At 45.7% G+C, this 20296-nt stretch overlaps 1 protein-coding gene across 1 annotated transcript in view; it reads left to right on the top strand.

The window, feature by feature from the left end:
- PPP6R1 (protein phosphatase 6 regulatory subunit 1) overlaps positions 1-20296 on the top strand; it is a 47596-nt gene that overhangs the window by 10666 nt on the left and 16634 nt on the right. The window contains exons 2-7 of the mRNA XM_015420764.1: positions 9582-9814; positions 13096-13282; positions 14395-14532; positions 15999-16064; positions 17802-17914; positions 18559-18672. Coding sequence (XP_015276250.1) covers positions 9588-9814; positions 13096-13282; positions 14395-14532; positions 15999-16064; positions 17802-17914; positions 18559-18672 — 845 coding nt within the window. The 5' untranslated portion in view covers positions 9582-9587. The remainder of the gene's footprint in view (positions 1-9581; positions 9815-13095; positions 13283-14394; positions 14533-15998; positions 16065-17801; positions 17915-18558; positions 18673-20296) is intronic.

Here is a 20296-nt window from a genome sequence, read left to right on the forward strand (position 1 = left end):
GTGAAGGAAGTATAGGCAAAGGTTGGCCTCCCTTAATGAAAGCCAGAATCACCTATCTGTGTGACAGTCCACAGCGTCTTGCATATGCCAGAATGGAGATTATAGGGATGGTCCTGACTTTGGGTACTGGAAGTTTAGAATTCTGTACTGTTCCAGTTCCTGTGTCTATGCCCCAACAAGTAGCCGTGGAAAAGGCCAAAAGACGCTTTTGTCTGTTCCTATCCCTTCACCAGCCCATCTTCTCCCTCCCCAACAGCAAATAAATTAATTCTCTGAAGGTGCTGGTGCAGTGAAAAAGTTGACTTTTGCTGCTGTTGTATTAGTCCTTTGCAGAAATTACCATTACGCTTTTACTTCAGTGTTCCAGGTTGGTTGATTATCTGGCTGACTACATAAATTACTCCAGCTTTACTGTTGGGGTTAAACAAATCTTTAAATACAAGGTGCCCCAGCGAACACGGCTCTGAGAAGATCAATTAGGAATAATTTCTTCTGTTGAGACCTAGGCCTTCGATACCTTATTGAGTTCTCTTGGCTTTCCAGACTATCTAGTTCTGTCACTAAAAAGACTGAGGTCCTTTCAGTGCTTCTGATGGCTTTGTTGACCAAAGCAGCTGAAACACAAATGTGGGGTGAATTCAGCCTTTCCTCAAATTTGTACCAGAGCGGAGGTTGGCTGTTGCTTTTAACACAGAGGCAATTTTAAAATAAACTGCAAGTGACGAGCAGTGTCCTGTATGAGAAGACATCAGTTTGTTTCTGACAAATTTGCACAGATGCAGTGGGAGGTAGGATCGGTTCTTGTCAGTAAAAAGCCAATCATTAATGTAAGAGTGGGATCTTGGCTGGTGGTAGCTCACTACAGCTTCAGAATCCCTTCAGGTAATAAGAATTGATGGTTGGCCGACCTAGTTCCACTCAACCAAGAAACATAGCTTTGGGCTTCTTTTATTTCAAGCCGCGTTTAGTAATTGGAGCGGCTATTGCGGGAGTTCCATTCTTTATCTGTCCTTTACAAAAATCCACAGATAGCAAGCTTCACGTGAGAATGGCGATGAAGTATGTCAAGTGCTTTTCATTACTTATTCATTTTTGTAGAGTCTTCTGGTCATAGCTTGGTCTAACCTTAAATGCTAAGCTGGCTTGCCTTCTCCATTCCTTGACGTGGCTGCAGAGGTACACAGCCAGTTATTCTTTGCCCTTGCATCCCATTCTGGTTCTTGCCACTCCCTAGTCTGGAATATAAAACACTGAAGTATGTTTCCATATTGTGTGATTTCTCACCTCCCCCCCAGAAAACCCCTTTCCAGCACATCCTAGCTCCAAATGAACGGAGCAGGATTAAAACAGTCTGCTGTGGCCAATGGTGAGATGTAAACCAGAAAGCAGCAGAAGAAAACAAATGAGCCAGCTGCTTTCTGAAAGGGTTACTGACCCACAGGATGGAAACAGCAACTTCCCATTCCCCCATTCCCGATGCCCAGTTCTAAACAAGGACGATATTGTAATGCACCCGTGCAAATAAAACCAGTTCCAAAAAAATATCCAGCATACCTGCCCATGCATACCTGCGTTAGTCATTCATGGCACATCAAAGTCCTAAAACAAACAAGCCTGGATGATTTTTCTCATTAAAAACAAAATAAAACCAGACAGATTGCAGGTCGTTGTGTGTGTTCAAAGCAAAATCTAGAACCCAAAGCCATCTGGCGCCTTTTATTAAAGACACACCGAACGACACAAAACAGCCCTGTTGGTCTGCAGTAGAGGAGCTAGGTTCAAATCCAGTAACATCTTAGAGACCAACAAGATTTTCAGGGTAGAAGCTTTTGAGAGTCAAAGAGAGCTTTGACTATCAAAAGCTCATATTCGAAAAAATCTTTTTGGTCTCTTAAGGGGCTAATGGACTTGAATCTAACAAAACAGTATGCAAGCTTTCAAGCTCTCCAAAACTTCATCAGGCTGCCATTTGAAAAGGGGAGAGGAAGGAGAAAAGCAGATGTTTCAGGCTCTGATCTTAAGGCCTTTTGTCTGTGTTCTTTGTATGCCAAGCAGATCTGGATAGATAAAGCGGTGCTGGGTGAACTGGAATCATCAGGCCACACCTTTGGCCTTCTGGGAGAAAGACTCTGTTGGCATTCTATACAGCATACAGACAAGAAGCCTCAACATGAGGGCTGGAAACATCTGTGTTCCCTCCACCTCAAACTCACACATTCTGCCAGATGAAGACTTCTGGAGAACTCAGAACGGACACTATGGGTCCTAATAAAAAGGGGTTACAAGTCCTTTTTTTGTGTCTTGCACTTTGTTTATAAAAGCTTTCACCGGTGTAGTGTAGTGGCTAAGAGCTGCAGACCCTAATCTGAAGAACTGGGTTTGATTCCCCTCTCCTCCTCCACAGGAGGCCTGCTGGATCACCTTGGGCCAGTCACAGTTCTGTCAGAACTCTCTCAGCCCCACCTACCTCAAAAGGTGCCCGTTGTGGGGAGAAGAAGGGAATGTGAACATAAGCTGCTCCGAGACTCCTTAAGGTAGAGAAAAGCAGGGTATAATAACCAACTTCTTCTGGTTGCCTGAAATAGATTGTTATAGAGGGACTGGGCGTGAAAATCCGTTAAAATAGAGCTTGCTACAGCACCGATCGATCCAGCGCGTGCGCACTGAATCCCATGGGTGTGAATGCACAGATGACCACTCGAAGATCACCAGTTACTGGTAAGCAACCTGCTTTTCCTCGCCATAGGATGCTGTGGAAATAACTGGCCACGGGTATTGTCTCTGTGCAGTGGTGTTGCCTTTCCTGAGGTGTGCGTCTGGGTCTACCTCGGTGGTACTAAGTTTGTGTTAAGGGTGGGTGCCCCATTGCTGCTGTCCTGAACCTGCTTAGAAGTTCATGAGCAGAGCTTGGTTGAGAACTGCCTGCTGGTGTTGTCGTTCTGTCCTTTTAGCTTCATAAGGCTCACTGACTTTCCAGTGGGCCAGTAGCCTTTGGAAGTGGAAGGAGGGCTGTCAGCATAGCCTGTCAATTCAAACATTGCTCAGACTGTATGTTCCTGCAAAGTTCCTTCAAAGCATGGGTCTCCTAAACTTGTGTTTTTTGCTTGAGGTTAGCCAGTCAACCAGTCAGATCCTATAATCTCATGGTCATCAAACATTGCAGCATGAAGCGCTGTGAGTAGGTGGCAGCTCACCTTTTAAAAAACCAATTTCATTGTGATTGGTTCACAAGAGCAGGAGTGAGAGATGCTTTCCCTGCACTCTCGTAGCTGTCGAGGCAAGCCCAGCACCATTGCAGAACTTCTTCTGGCCACCAGCTATAATTGCAGACATCCCAGAACAGGAGCGCAAGCAGTTGGTGGTGGCAAAAAGTTACTACCTGTGACTCCATCTTACTTGCTGCAGGAACTAAGGAGTTCTGTAACACCCCTGTGAATGACTGGACTCAAGTCATTCCAATTTTTTTTTTTAAAGTTGCTTTCAGTGTTTCATAACTAGCTTGTTTTTGGAAAGTTTTATCAGCACAAGTATCAAACCTGTTGATGGTTAGAATATCTCTCTCCTTGCTGTTTCTAACAAAGTTAAAGCTTTGTCAATTACTTAGCTGGCCAACTGACCAGTTCTTTTGACTAGTCAAAAGCCCAATCCTAGCTTTGACTAGCTGCTTTTGCATGTCATTGGTTGGATCCAGCCAGCTTTTTCACTCATTCTCACCCAATCCACTTGCTTATCACAGCCCCCTGTCCCTCATGGGTTTTGTCCATAAAGATCCCATGCTCTCCAGGGTAGTCTTTGGAGTGGTCACTCTTTCTCATCAGCAGAAAGAATGGTTAGATCCAAATCCATGGTTTGTCAATTCAAACATCATGCCAAACTGTAGTTGTGCTGTGCTTGAAATGAGTGAATGAATTAATTATCGTATGACATTGTGTGCAGTAGAGCCAGGAGATCCTAAGATTGTCTGGCAGCCTGAAGTTCTAGCTCTTTTAGTGTTATGCACCACTAGATGGCAAGCTAGACTTATTTTGGGGGGCTGAGAGAGCCCTGAGAGAGCTGTGACTGACCCAAGGTCACCCAGCTGACTTCACATGGAGGAGTGTGGAATCAAACCTGGTTCTCCAGATTAGAGTCCACCACTCTTAACCACTACACCATGCTGGCTCTCTGTTTGAAATGAATCAGATGAGGATGATACATAGCGGAAGTCCTATTCCTAATAGATGGTGAAGTTCTCTTCCTGGTTAAATTCTTGGCAAACAGCCCAGTTGCATGTATTCCTAAACTTATTTATTTATTTAGCTTATATCTCGCCCTACCTTGCCAACAACTTCTCAGGAAAGTTTTTCTTTGAAGAAAAATTCTCTTGAGCTAATGTTAATAAAATAGGAAGTAAGAAGGAGGCTTAACCAGCAGGTGGTTGAAAATCTTTCCCCTTCCAGAACTATAAATGCTGCTCATGAGTAGCAAGGTCTCTTTTCAAGCCTTGTTAAATGGGGACTGTGTTAATTAGATTACAGAAGAAGGAATCTGGTAATAAACTCTCTCCCTCTTAAGCCAAGATATTTAACAAAACTTCAGTGATATGTATGACAGTATTTATCCTGGAGACGTAAAGAAACTAGAATACAAAGTATCTTGGTGGTATCAATGTCGTTTTGTTGGATGGAACTTTTAAAAATTAGTGGGTAGTCCCACAGCATTAGTAGAGGTGAGGGTAAATTTGGAAGCATAGTAAATGATTGATCAATATAGTGTTGTGTTTAAAGTATTGGAATAAGACAGTGAGATATGGGTTCAAACCCTTAACTCTTGTCATGAAGCTCTCTAGGTGACCGGGGGCTAGTCACGCTCTCCACCTAACCTATCTTGCACGGTTGTTCTGAGAAGATAATGGAGGGGGGAGAGCCATATACACCACCCTGATCTCTTTGGAGATACGGTGGGGTAAAAGGGGGATTGTTGATTCAAGCCAAATTTGATAGGTCCAGTCTTCATAACAAAACTTTCCTACTTAGACCCATGTACGTTAGTCTGGTAGTCTAGTCTGTCCGCTATATGATCACACTGTGTCACCTTGGAGTAGCAAAAGAAGCGTGAGGTTTTTTTTCTTCCTCTGAGGTTTCTAAAGACTTTAATTGCATACAGGGTTTCCCCCTCTTCTCTTTCCATTATTCCACATGCTTCTAATCTCTTCCCTTGGCTTGGCTCAGCGGAAGGAGGTTTTTTTGCCAAACCACTGGGGATATTCCAAAATTAAGATAGTTTCCCCCCCAAAAAAAGATGTTCTTCAATTTAAAAAAGTTATCAAGGAAGTCCTTATTGAAGGGTTGTGGAGGAGCTGACCAAAAGTCCACTTTCTCCTTGTTTGCTTCTTCCCTGAGCAAGTGGAATTGGACTGGGCCTCCCGGAATAATTATATTAGAGATATTGGTATATTCCCTTTCAGGTGAAGCCCCGAGCATTCATATTGAAGACTCTTTCTGCATTGCACAGTAGCACTGCAGCGAAGAGCCACTTATCCCTGGCTTTTGAAGATCACGGTTTAACGCTGTTTCTTACTTTTCATCAGTGTGTGAAGAATAACAGAAATACAGGAGTTTGGGCTCCTGAACAGTTGAGTTGGAGTCTAGAAAATTAAGGTATCTTTTTCAGTTCATAGTAGAGACAGGGTGGTGGCAGTGGGCTAAGATGTTAACCCCAAACCAGGGAAACCTGGGTATGGAATCCCCCACTTACCTTACGAAACTTACTGGGTGACCTTGGGGGCTAGTACTTAATCTACCTCACAAGTGCATTGTGGGGCGGTGGTGGCATGAGATGATCCTGTACATGTAGGCCACCCTGAGTTCTGGGCGTTGGAGAGTTTGAGATGATTATTAGGAATTCTATTCAGCTGCCTAGGGAGGTGGTGAGCTCCCCCTCACTGGTAGCCTTTAAGCAGCAGCTGGAGAAGGAGATATTGGATTTATACCCCGCCCTTCAATCGGCGTCTCAGAGCAGCTTACAAACTCCTTCCCCTTCCCCTCCCCACAACAGACACCCTGTGAGGTATGTGGGGCTGAGAGAGTGCTGAGAGAACTGTTCTTGAGAGAACAGCTCTGACAGAACTATGGCTTGCACAAGGTCATCCAGCAGCTGCAAGTGAAGGAGTGGGGAATCAAACCTGGTTCTCCCAGATTAGAGTCCGCACACTTAACCACTACACCAAACTTGTCAGGGATGCTCTACGCTGATCCTGCATTGAGCAGGGGGTTGGACTAGATGGCTTGTATGGCCCCTTCCAACTCTGTGATTCTATGAACTGATAAAAGAGATCTGACTGCTGGTTGCTGAGAATCTGAAATCTTTGTCCTGTTCTTAATTTCTGCTGTAAACAGCCTGAACACATTCAGATGCTTAAAACATGTGGCTGTGATCCGCATGTGCCTGTCATAACCCTAGCCACTGTCACTGTTGACAACTGGGGCAGTGAGCGGCCAACTAGAGAATTTTGAGGGCTGCTTTGCATTTGGCATTTTGTACTCTGAGTGCCAGAAAGTGGAAAGAGAGCATTCATGTATTCCTTAGACCCTTGGAAATATCTGAAAGCAGTGCCTGATCCTTTCCTCAACCTTGGGAGACACTCATCAGCCGTGTGATAGAGTAGAACAACCTTTATCCACGGAATCACTAAACCACCCACCTTGTCTGGTCTTGTTCGTAAGCCCACAAACAGGGTAAGACAGTGACAGCTTCCCCCTAGAAACATGCTGTTTTATTCAAGATAAAGCTGGGACTATCTGAAGTCACAGGCAGCCCTGTGTGACTGGAATCCAATTCAGAGCAGTGGCTTTGACTACAGGGGTACAAGTGCCCTTTTGGCCATGACGTTTACCAGGTTAGGTAAAGACCCAACTCACAGGGTTGTTGTGTGAATAAATGAGTTCAAGCATTGTAAAGCAATTTGCAGTGTTAAAAAGGGATGGTGGAAAAGTTTGCAAGTTCTAGTGTTTTTAATTTATTGTAAGCTTTAAGGTCTGAACTTTGCGAAGTCCTCGATTACTGTCCCCCGCTCCCCTCTCCAGTTTCTGTGAGCTGACGTGAGCCCAGCTTCTCCAAGCCAAGCAGTCAGCTCTGATGTATTGCAAAAGTCTTGTGATTCTAGAGGTTGCCTGGAAACCGGGTGAAAAGTTTTGGCCTTCACCGTGGCGGCAGCGGCAGCAGGGTTGAAAAGGGAAATGAGGCGTCGCCACGTTACTATTTGTTTCTCTCAGTTTTTCCCCCTCCATCTGGTGGTACGGAGAGTTCTCTGCCACTGTGAACTGCAGCTGTAGTTAGGGAGACTGCAAACATGCAGCCACAAGGAACCGCCTTCCTGGCCCGAGTCTCTCAGAGGGCAAGGAAGAAGAGAAGCCCGTGCCACATGCGAAATCATACTGCCGGTTCCTGTGTTGCTCAATCCACAATGATGACCCCTCTTGGTACTGTAGGTACTAATGTGGGTTAATGTCCCTATTTCAGCCATAAACGTGCATTGATAGTGGGGGGGTGTACATGTGTATGAGGAGTTGAGTCTTCTATTTTTTTAAAAAAATACTCCTAATCTGAATGAGTCGTAGGCATTCTCAGCCCATGGGATGGGCCCTCCTGGAAGCATGTAAGGCACCTGGAATGGAGTGAGGCCAAGTTTACAGGGAAGAATAGGATCATGCATCAGGTGGGTCTTTCCTCCGCTGTCAGTCGGGGCATGGGAGGGTTGCAGAAGATCCTCATGGAGTTACATTGGATTTGGGGTGACAATTGCTCTCCTCCTGCCTTCCCTCTCAGTGGGATTTGGGAAGAAGGGACTGTGTGGAGAATAGGCATTTTATTATTGCGTTTTTTCCCACTGTGGCGGCAGAAAATTAATTATCATATGGCACTGGGTGTCGTATAGGCAGGAGATCCAAAGATTGTCTGGCAGCCTGAAACTCCAGCTTTTTTGTGGTAAACTAGGTTTGTTTTTTGGGCTGAGAGAATGGTGACTGACCCAAGGTCACCCAGCTGGCTATATATGGAGGAGTGGAGAATCGAACCTGGTTCTCCAGATGAGAGTCCTGCCGCTCTTAACCACTGCACCAAATTGGCTCTTTGTGGCATCAGAAGGGAGTAAGAGATTCTGCTTGGGTTTTATTTTCTAATGCCAATTGTAGGGTTACTACCCCAGTATGCAGATTTTTGCACGCAGCATCACTGCATGGCCACTTGTCGATTAGATAATTGTTTTGTTGGGACTGCTGGAAGATAGTATACATTTGGAGGGGAGAGGAGTTCAAAAAGAGCGAGAGATGCACACACACACTCTTAGGCTGAAGCCAAAAGGTATCAAAAGTTTGATTCGAGCAGTTTGGGACAGTGGTTCCCCCCTCATGGAAGATGTTACATAAGTATGGGAAAAGGGCTAGGGAAATAGCATTATTGCCTCTTAGTGCTGTTGTAAATGGTCTCTGTGCTTACCTCATATGCATTTGAACTTCGCCTGGAAACACCACAAGCTGCACTGCTTGTGTTTTGGGGGGCTTTTGACCCCTCTCCTTGTACCTTTTTTGTCTTTTTCAGTGGCCATTATACATTTGTCTATTGAGAGTACAGATGCATTTCATGCATCTGACGAATTCCAGGAAAGCTTGTGTCATGTATTTGAAGTGCCAAAAGACTTCTGTTTTGGTTGCTGGGGTTAAAGCATATTATCCAGCACTTAGGGACTTGGATGCAGTTCTAAAAGGACCCAGACACATGAAGATTCTTACGCTTGCTTTGGGTCCTTTGTTGGAGAAAGGCAGGCTAGAAATGTCTTAAATACATTGTGTGCAAGGTTGGTTGAATTGTGCGTGTTCTCGGGTGAATTGTGCATGTTCTCATTCTCTCTCTCTCTCACACACGCACACACCCACACACACCATTTTCAGCACCCTAGTTACCCCTCCCCCTCCACCTTGGATTAAAGGTCCCTCTATGCCTGTTATTTCTTCACCACTTTGTATTTACCCATCTCGGCTTTGCTCTGGCTCCTGCTGGAGTTTTTTTCCACTGCCGTGCCCCTACTGGGCTTGCATTCTCGTGACGTCTGTGAAACCTGTTGGTTCGCTTGTCTGCCTTTTGATCTTGGCCTTTTTTTGTTGTCCTCTTCTCATAACCGTGGCTTATTACCACACTCCGTTTTCTTGGCCTGAATTTTTAAATTGTATAATCTGGAACCTGCTCTCACCTCCAAATTCACCTGCTGTGGCAGTTACTGCCCTTTGTGCCACCTCTCAAGCAGCGCCCATGATGGGAGGGTTCCACACCAGCCCACCGCACTATCCTCTGATTTCTCATCAAACGTCCTGTCCCCTCAGTCTGGGGCTATTCCCAACCGGATGCAGGTTGCCTCTTCCATTAGATCCTCCATCCCATTTAGTTATTGAGCTGGAGCAGCCTGTGCTTGGCCCTGGCTCCTGTGCTTGGGGCTCTTCTGAATCAAGAAGGGGACAGTTACAGGAGTGAGGGTCACTAGCCCATGGGTTCACCTCGCCTTCCTTTTTTTTTGATGTCCCTCTCTGTCCTTCTCCCACCTTCCACAGCAAGCCATGTTCTGGAAGTTTGACCTCCACACGACCTCTCATATCGACACCCTCTTGGAACGTGGCAACGTGACCCTCTTTGAGCTTCTGGATGAAGAGGATGTGCTGCAGGAGTGCAAGGTGGTCAATCGAAAGCTGGTGGACTTCCTGGTGCAGCCCGAGCACATGGAGGCCCTGGTCACCTGTGTGACTGAGGAGCCCCCCGGAGATGTGGATGAGAGAGTGCGCTACAAGTAAGTGGAGGATCTTGGTGGTAGAGCACCTGGAGGAGAGAAGCAGCAGGGGGCTGTTCACGAGTAATAAGTTTCTCACTCTGGATATAGATGGAGCTCCTGTCCTTCAGCTCCTCCAAGGTTAAGGAGCAGTGTTGGCAGGTTCCCCTTGCCCTCTCCTGCTCCTCCTGTGTTTTAGCTGCCTGTGCTCTTTCCATACTGCAGGGCTTTTATGTTGCAAGATGGGGTGCAAATCATTTGGTTATTTTTTTTAAAAAAATCCATTTGCTGGAAAATGATGAGATAGTATCTTAATTAAAACAGTGCCTCATCCCGTACCCTGCTCTTTCTTAAAGGAGCTCAGAGCATTTTACATGGTTTTTCCCTCCCTCCATTTTATCCTCACAGACACCCAGTGAGGTAGTTTGGGCTGATAGAAATTTGGGTGACTCAAGATGGTCTTTGCAACTGAGTGGGGGTTTGAACTCATGACTCCTTGTTCTTAGCAGACACTCTAACCACCATACCACACAGGCTCTCTGAGGCTTAATAGCTGTGGCTGAGGCTTTCCTTCTAACATCATTTGGTTTGGATGCCAGATTTGCATTTCTAAAGAGCAGGGCCTGTCAGCTGGAGCTCTGGAACACCTTTCTAAGAGTAGTTTCTTTTGGTCCTCTCACCAGTGTTGTTCTGTATGTGGACAAAAGCACTGTTGCTTTGCAGTGCCTTGGAGAGGGGACTTCAATGGATTCTGCTTCTCCAATATGTCATTCACAAGGCAGTGTACAGTCAACAAATATAAAAACCAGTAACAAATAAAAGCAACCAGCACCAATAAACAAAAATAAAGCTAGGCTAAACAAATCATTCTAAAATATTAGGTTGCAGACAAAATTCAGTGCAAAAACTGAAATCCTTCTGAGAAAGAAAATCTTTGCTTGGCAGCAAAAAAATATCAAGAGAGGTATCAGGTGCAAGAAGAAGGGGAGGGCTTTCTAAAGCTCGAAGTGCACCATTGATAAAGGCCCTGTTTGTCTTGGGCACACATCTCCTCTCTGAAGCTAAGGCAACATGAATAAAGGTCTGTGGTGATGAGCACAGTGCCCAAGCAGAACTATATGGGAAGAAATGGTGCTTTAAAAATATTTTTGTTGAGTTTTGGATTTTTTATTGGTTTTACCTGTTGGCCTTTGTTTTGTTAGACTGTGTTCTGGATACACGACATTGAGCATCGTTGTTCAAAAGCCAAGTAGCCACTTAGCCAACAGGGGCTGCCTGCCTACATATGATCAAAACGTGTGGCTTACGATACATATAAAAATACAGGGAGAAGGTTGTCCTCAAAACTTTAAAAACCAGCCAGCTTAGTTCAAATATCAGAATCAATAAAGGGTGGTTGAAACATTTACACATCTGTGAAATATCAGTGTAGTCAGTCAATTAACATTAACTTGTCTAGCTCTTCTTAACATTAACTGAGATTACCAAAGCCCAGAAAACTATGAAGGTATTCTCACAGCTTCTGAAAGGAGCACTCTCTCTTCCTTTGGCACATCTCCAAAGTATGGAATTCACCCCCTGGCTGGAAATCGTTTTTATATGAAGCTTGTCAGGAGGCAACATGTAGGTTAATAGGGGTAAGTCTGCATAAGTCTTGGAAGTTGCACTGGAGTCCTATGTACTGTTGAGTTGGTCTACCACTGACACGCACACACCCCGGCAAAGGAGAATCCTAGCATCTTCATTTCTTAATGTCAGAAATCGTGATGAAGCAACTGTTGGGAGCTGCATTTCTGGCGTTTAGTTAGCAGCTGACAGTTTTGGAGGAAAGAACCCAAAGGCTTGGTAATAATAAAAAGTGCAAGGTTGGGGTTGCCAATCCGGAGGTCACTGCTGAGTCGTTAAGCTGAGCAAAGGTTTCCTAGGGAGGTGCAGGTATTGCCTGTGTGGTGGTGTGGGAATGGGGGAGGAGGGCTGTACTGAGTGTGTGAAATGGGCTGGTGCTAGGAAAGGGATCTTTTTAAGAGAGTGTGAGGGTCATTGCCCACTGCATTGAATCAGGATTTGATTTTTTTGGGGGGGGTATTTGTGTGCGCGTGTGTGTCTGCACCTGGAAGTCACATTGACCCCTGGTGTCTGACCCCTACTGGGGGCCTGGAGGATATTCAGAGAGGTGGCTGAATAAAGCCTGCCTCTGTCCTCCCAACTTGGTATTTCAAGGAAGTCTCCCATCCAAGTACTAATCACAGTCGACCCTGCTTAGCTTTTGAAATCTGACGAGATCGGGCTTGTATGGGCTATCCAGGTCAGGGCAGTGGATCAGCTTTTTTGACAGCAGTGTGGGTAGATAGACAGTTGATGTGAGACCAAGGCTGTTTTCCGTAGCTTGTGTTTAACCACCATCCTGATTATGGGTGCAGAACTCTTCACTCAGGTACTTTTAACGGTTTCACATACATTTGTATGGTTAGGAAGATGGGCTTGGCAATGGGCAGGTAATGCATGTGGAAATTTCAGACGCCAAAGAGCAGACTTCCCAGTTGTCAGTGGATACTGATGTGTCTTCTTCCACTTCTGATCACGGGGGGCAAAAAATTGTTTAAAACTGGCAGATCTGGACCGCAGTTTACCTTGATGCGGAGCTTCTTTGAAAATCAGAGCAGAGAACATATAGCTGTATGTTACCTGATGCTATGCATCTCAGTGCTGGAAACTCTGTATAACCTGCAAGCCAGGAGAGCAGCACAAAAAGCTTTTTTGACAGCAGTGTGGGTAGATAGACAGTTGATGTGAGACCGAGGCTGTTTTCCGTAGCTTGTGTTTAACCACCATCCTGATTATGGGTGCAGAACTCTTCACTCAGGTACTTTTAACGGTTTCACATACATTTGTATGGTTAGGAAGATGGGCTTGGCAATGGGCAGGTAATGCATGTGGAAATTTCAGACGCCAAAGAGCAGACTTCCCAGTTGTCAGTGGATACTGATGTGTCTTCTTCCACGTCTGCTGATCATGGGGGGCAAAAAATTGTTTAAAACTGGCAGATCTGGACCGCAGTTTACCTTGATGCGGAGCCTCTTTGAAAATCAGAGCAGAGATCATATAGCTGTATGTTACCTGATGCCATGCATCTCAGTGCTGGAAACTCTGTAACCTGCAAGCCAGGAGAGCAGCACAAAAGTGTCAGAGTTGAGTGAGTTGTAGAACAGTCAAGAAGAAGAGCATGGCTGAGATATTCACGCAGCAGGATTATGCAGCCTTAAAATCTCCAACCCTACCCTTTCTTCCCACATCACCTCCAGGTACCCAAGTGTATCATGTGAAATTCTGACGTCGGACGTCACTCAAATAAACGACGCTTTGGGTGAGGACGAATCCCTCTTGCGTCGCCTCTACAGCTTCCTCCAGACTGGCAGCATTCTCAATCCGCTACTGGCCAGTTTCTTTAGCAAGGTCATGGGGATCCTGATCAACCGCAAGACTGATCAGGTAGCGTCTCACATGCTCTTTGACCTGCCAGGACCTTTCCCCCATCCTGAGCTGTGCTGCTTGCTTCCTTGTATACCCATTAATGCCTGTAGTCATCCCTAAGGCCAGCACCTTGGACTGTGTTGCAGTCTGCAGAATCCTGGGAAACTAAGCTCATAATGGTGGGTGTTTCTTTCAAGTGCACCCTCAGGTGGCAACAGTTGGTACTGAGTGCTTTTAGGGAGTCTGTAGACTCCTAAGCATTTTTCCAGGTGTGCTAAATACCAGCTGTTGCTCTGCCAGGGTGCATTCAAAAGTAATATTTAACCATGTGAAGTTAATGAGGTAATTTAATGCCATGATGTGTTTATCCTGCCCTTCCTACAAGTATTTCAGCCTCTTCCCACCTCTTTCTTTTCCTTGTTTTGATTTCTCAGCCTAGTGAGGGTAGTTTAGGCTGAAAAATGGAGCCCAAGGTGATCCACTGATCTTTGTGGTTCGTAGCAAGCAATTTTTTAGGCCTGTAACCTGTGCGGGAATTTCATACATACTAGACTGCCTATTCAGCAGCACATACTTCCTCATCAGCTAGCACTACCTTTTGCACAAGAGCTTATTGAAAACCGTTGATGGTGTGCAAATGGAAGTGCCAGTGGGAATGCACTCTTTGGCAAAGGCTGTGTAGTGCGCGTGGAACTCATCCATAGGATCCAGGCCAAAGTCTTTGCAATACAGGAAGAATGAATGTGAAAACATGGCTGTACAGTTCTGCCTTTACTTTAATCAGAGGTTCTCAAAAACCAGTTGCCGACATCAGTTTAAGTAATGATGTCCCACCTCATCTCCACACCCTCAAGGTGGCTAACAAATTACATTTCTGTCTCATCTGAGAAGGTGGCATAGATTGAAGTTCCAGGGAATTCTGCCATCTAGGCACTGAGCAGACTCGGCCTTGCTTACCTTCAGCAAGGCTTCTGCATTATATCATGTGTAGTAACTCTCCTAGGGGTGGGTCTTGAAGCTCTTTCTCATGTAGTTGATGAAATGCAGAGGGTCACCTGTTCTGGATATGCTCCGTCTTTCCTGTCCTCCTTGTTCCTCTTCCTCCACTAACTCGCATGACTGTCTTCTAGATAGTTGCCTTCCTGCGCAAGAAGGACGACTTCGTCAACCTGCTGCTGTGCCACATTGGTACCTCGGCCATCATGGACCTCCTGTTGCGGCTTCTCACCTGTGTAGAGCAGCCACAGCTCAGGCAAGATGTGTTCAATGTAAGGGTCCTGCTGCAGGCACTCCCATCTTTCTCACTCTTCCCACTTCCTCCAAAGACCAGGCAACATGGTTTCGTGTTTTGTGCTCAGTGGTCTGGGGTCACGACTACCCGAGACTGCTGCCATAAGCTACCAGTCACTCGATCTGTAACCTTTTCATTGTGTATGTGCCACTTCTGCTTGAGTGATCGGAGGAAGATCAGTGGTTGCATGGGTTTATCTGGAGAATATCAGTTATTATCTGGACAACCCAGGTGATTGGCAGTAGCATAGAGCTGAAAGAGCTTCCAACTTCAAGTGACCAATGAAGACCAAGCTCCCTTTATGACTGATGGTGGCTTGCAAACAGGAGTCTCTCAAAGCTTCCGGGAAGTAGGAGGCCCCCCACTCCTTTCGAGCTGGCCCTCCTGCTGACTTACTAAACACCGTACAGCTTCAGGTCTCATGCTTCTGGGAATTATGCGTGAGGGGATATATCAGGGTACTTTTGGTGCATAAACCTGCTACCTCCTCTCTTCACAGAGGCTTATGCCAAGTGTATTTACTTACAAACGTAGTATTTGGGGGGGGGGTGTTGCAGCATGTCCCACAGCTCTTGAGAAAGAATAGTTGTATACACTGTTTGCTAGAAAGTTTGTCTCTTGCTGTATACTCATTTTGGGATGCTTCCCTACCCCGGTAGCTGTTCATTATTAGGACTTGCATAGTAGGGATGGACATGAACCGAACCATGAAGCAAAATTCATCACAAATTTTGCCTTGTTCATGGTTCATGAACTGAAGTTCCTGATAGGTCTGCTGTGATGAATTTCCACAAATTTTTAAAGCAGTTCATGGTGATTCATGGCGGTTTGTGGATAGAGCGGAAGGCAGGGGTTTAAAAGGACTCTGAGTCCCCTTAAACCCCTGCTTTCTGTTCCCAGCAAAAACTGCAAAAGCAGGTGAGTGCTGGGGAGCAGTGCTGTTTTGGGGTGTTTTATGTAGTCACTTTAAAGTTTAAAGGGAGTGTACAAGACACGCTGTTTTGGGGTGTTTTATGTAGTCCCTTTAAAGTTTAAAGGGAGTGTACAAGACAGCCAGAAAAACAGCTGAGCAGTGGGCAGCAGGCACCCTATACCACTCAGCTGTTTTTTGGACTGTCTGCAAACACCATTTAAAGGGACTGTGGACCATTTCAACAAGGTTTACAGGGCCACGAACCTCCTGGGTCTATTCTGTTCACGGTTTGGTTTGTCGTTCAGCCATGAACTGCATTTCTCCAGTTCATGCCCATCCCTATTTCCTGGTATATGTACAAATAGGATTTCAAGGGTATTGGTGGGACCTTAGAATCAAAATTGTGGTTTGTTGTTAGAGTGGGTGTGAATATTCCTGTCCTTGAGCGGGTATCACTGGAGGACTGTCTCAGAGGGTACTTGCTGAATCTCACCATCCGTTGGTGCTTGCTTGTCTTTTTTTCATTCAAGTGGCTTAATGAGGAGAAGATTGTCCAGAGGCTTATTGGGATGATCCACCCTTCAAAGGATGACAATGTAAGTTGTAAATGTACCCTGCTTCTCTTCCATCCTCAGGGTTTGGTTTAAACCATATGGGATGCAGTTGACTGAATCACTACTTTGTTTTGTTTTACTGCCTAGCAGTAACCTCAGGGGCTAGGGGGGGTGCTTTCTCTGAACCTACATGACCTTTGGAGCTGGTTATTTGACCTGCTGCTCAGATTTTCCCCACAGAAGAAAATGGTAACTCTGGGAGTTGGATGAAGGAGGGAAGTGTGTGGGAAGGAAGAGCCAGTTTGATGTAGTGGTTACAACTCTGGGAGTTGGATGAAGGGGGGAAGAAAGAGCCAGTTTGATGTAGTGGTTAAGAGCGCGGACTCTAATCTGGGAGAACCGGGTTTGATTCCCACTCCTCCACATGCAGCTGCTGGTGTGACCTTGGGTCAGTCACAAGTTCTTTCAGAGCTGTTCTCTCAAGGGCAGTTCTTAAGAGAGCTCTCTCAGCCCCACCTACCTCACAGGGTGTCTGTTGTGGGGAGGGGGAGGGAAAGGGATTGTAAGCCACTCTGAGACTCCTTCGGATAGTGAAAGGTGGGGGATAAATCTTAAACTCCCCACCTTTGTTACAAACTGATCCAAATTCCCCAGTCCCCACAGCTGCTGTTTAGAAATTAAACAAACACACACACTGCAGTTCTGTGAATGGATTTTCAGATTTCATGTCCAGTTTGACTTTTTTAACCTGCAGGCCTTGGAATTTCAGCAATCTCAGTATACAGGCTCTATAACAGAGAATAAAAAAAGTGCTAGGCTGGCTGTAGTGGAATTAATCAGCTGGTCTTTGTGTACTTTATACACATATGTATTCAGATATGTCCCACTGAGTTTAATAGCTTGCTTAGGACTGCACTCTTATTGTCTTGTTGGCTGCCACTTTTGACCATGGGACCTGAGATCTCTTGAACGAATAGATCTGCAAGAAGCCAGAAATATGCAAGTTCATGAAACCTATACAGTCTTGTTCATGTTGCATTCTTCATTCTAGCCTTGGTATTTGGGGATTTTTGGAATACTTAAGATAATTATAGCAAGGTGTAAATAGTTAACAGTAGTTGTGGAGGATGCAGGAGCAGTCATATCCTGGAAAAGGTTAAAATAACCCTTTTCCGTTAAATATGTTGATGAAGGTCCAGTTTTGAACGTCTCCACAAACTGCTTTAAACTTGTTATGTTATCTGGTTTCTGCCAAAGAGCTAAAGGGAAGTAAAATATGAAGGTACTGCAGACTCTTAGGGTTAGATCCAACCCATTTTTCCACTGGTGAAAAGGGGAGGCAGGGGTCCCCTTTGACCCAACTAAAAGACAGTGCTGGAAATCATGCAACCTGCAAGCAGTAGAGGCCATAGGGAATGGAGACTGTAATAAGGAGTGGAGTTAAACTGAGCAGAAAAGCTGGCTGGATTCAACGTAGCCCTTAGCTATACCCGTGTCCTCCCTCTCCCCCACTCAGTTTCGCTCAGAGGATAATGGTACACAATCCAAACTACTGTGCATGTTTCCATGGATGTAAGGCAGCAGAAGATAATTCAGGACTAAATATTAGAGGAACAATCTCCAGTTTTTAAGTGTAGGCCTGAAGAGAGGAAAAAAAATGAAATTCTCAGGGTGTAACATGCTTAAAGATGGATTGGATACCTTATCTGTCAAAGTGCAGCTGCTTGTGAGGGGCTTAATAATGGCCTTTTCTCTTGTTTTCTCTTGTGCTTTATGCAGCAACATTCCAACGCTTCGCAGTCCCTGTGTGACATCATCCGGCTGAGCCGCGAGCAGATGATCCAAATCCAGGATAGTCCCGAGCCGGACCAATTATTGGCCACGCTCGAGAAGTGAGTGCCAAACTGTTGGCAGTGCCAGCAGCCAGGGGGAAAAAGGCACCCCCTAAAAGGAGAGTTACCTGTCTGATGCCAAAATGAATTCAAGCCTTCTCTTTTTTATATTTCTGGCAGTGTTTTCAGTCAAGAAGGAGGTAATAGTTTAATTTGTACCCTCTGTGGATTTTTAACACATTAAATATCCATTACTTTAATCAACAAGATCCTTAAATCAAAATTCACCTCTTGTTCTGTAAAACTGCCCCGACTTCCTCTTACTATCTGGTGTTTGCTCACTTGGTTCTGAGTTGCTATAAGCCATGTCCAAAGCTAGAAGGTTCTTCCCTCTGGCATAGATCTGACTCTTAACACCAGGGTATCTTACTGGCTCTCAGATGGTACAGCCTCTTAAGAGCTTCTCAGGACTTCCACAGTCTCTCTGGGTAATCCCCGGCAGCAGCTTCTTCTTTACATGTAATGGTTTGTCCTGCAGTGTAAAGGCAAGGTGGAGCAAGGGGCAAAAGTAAATTGTTTCCCCCGACCCAAGTCTTCAGAATATTCTAAGCTTTTTAAAATTTAACAAAACTAGCCATAAGGGGAACAAACACAGCTTGACTCCAAGTGTTTCCTAACCGGCACCAATTCTCCCTTGTGTCCAGGCAGGAGACGATTGAGCAGCTGCTAAGCAATATGCTGGATGGAGAACGGAGTGAATCCGTCATTGTCAATGGCATCCAGGTCTTGCTGACCCTGCTGGAGCCGCGCAGACCCAGGTGTGTGTGTGTGTGTGTGTGTGTGTGTGTGTGTGTATGGCAGCAGGTGGGGGCTTTTGCTGTTTACATGGGGATGACTTATGCAGCATCTAGAAGCTTATGGTGGTATAGGTGTGTTGCTTATTTCTTTGACTCATGTCTGTTGCCAAGGCAGCTTACGAAGGTAAAAAAAACAATTGGAAACAAAAGAATTGCCTTTTATAAAGGCAAAATAAAAACAGGGCTGCTGTGAGCTTGAGCTGTTTCGCTTTGCAGCACTAGTAGAGGAATGAGATGGGGTGAGGGAGGCAAAGCTGCCCTAAAATCCTTGCCCTCACCCCTCTGGTGGTTCAGTGGTTCCTACAACTGCTGTCTCTTTAAGGCAGTAGTGAGCCCCAGCAATTCAGCTGCCCTCTCCCCATTCGGTGGTCGAGCAACCACAGCAGTGGGTTTCGGTGGTCACCAGGGCAAAGGGAGTCATTTGGGTGAGGGGAGTGGTCTGATTTTTCCAGGCCACAGTTCTTAAAGCAACCCCAATAGTGTCTCTTATTTCTGGAGGTCTTTGGGAAGACTTGGGGGGTTGTGGGGGGTGGTGGTAGTGGTGGCAGCAGAGTTGCCACGTCCTCACCAGCCCTCAGATAGTCCAGTCTCTTGTTCCCTCCTCTCTGTATTTCTTGCCTGTGGTTCAATTTCTAGTAAACCATTTTGGAGAGAATCCATGCAAATGAGTCATCCAGGCACACTTTTGAATCCCAAGTATGTGAACTAGAGCAGGAGTTTGCAACCTGTGGCTTAAAGGTAAAGGTAAAGGTTCCCTTGCTCGAAAGCCAGTCAAATCCGACTCTAGGGTTGCGGTGCTCATCTCCGTATCCAAGCCGAAGAGCCAGCGCTGTCCGAAGACGTTTCCGTGGTCATGTAGCCGGCATGACTAAACACCAAGGCGCACGGAACGCTGTTCCCTTCCCACTGAAGTGGTACCTATTTATCTACTTGCAATTTCTTGCTTTCAAACTCCTAGGTTGGCAGAAGCTGGGGCCAGAGACGGGAGCTCACTCCGTCATGCGGCACACTCGGGGCTCGAACGGCTGAACTACCGACCTTCCACATTAAAAAAAAAGTGGCTCTTTAATAAACTTAAAATTTAAGGTATATTAGAGGAGTGGGTGGAGTGCTAGAACAATCAGAATGTGGAAAAATGGCAAGCAAAGATTTTTAAGGGACAAAATCACTTTTTTGGGAGGGTATGTTTGCATTGTGTGTGTGTGCACACACCCGTGCCTGGAAGTCATGGCGACCTCTGGTGACTCCTACCGGGCACGGAGGACATTTGGAGAAGTAGCTGGATCACCTGCCTCTGGCATCACAGCTCTGGTATTCTCTGGAGGGGTCTCCCTTCCAAGTACTTGCCAGGGTCTGCCCTGCTTAGCTTCTGAGATCCGATGAGATCAGGCTTGCCTGGGCTATCCAGGTCAGGGCTGGGATGAAATCACTTTAGAGATGCTTTACAAAAAAGCGAGTGAGAGAGGTGAACTGTTGACAGTAATCCCAGTGCAAACCATGTGCATATTGATGCAGATGTGCTAAACCCATCGTGCAGGGTACTCCTCTGTAATGGTCTTCTTTGTTGTGAGACCTTCTGCCTTTC

This window comes from Gekko japonicus, unplaced genomic scaffold (assembly GCF_001447785.1).
Source record: "Gekko japonicus isolate JY-2015 unplaced genomic scaffold, Gekko_japonicus_V1.1 scaffold1715, whole genome shotgun sequence".
Classification (NCBI taxonomy): domain Eukaryota; kingdom Metazoa; phylum Chordata; class Lepidosauria; order Squamata; family Gekkonidae; genus Gekko; species Gekko japonicus.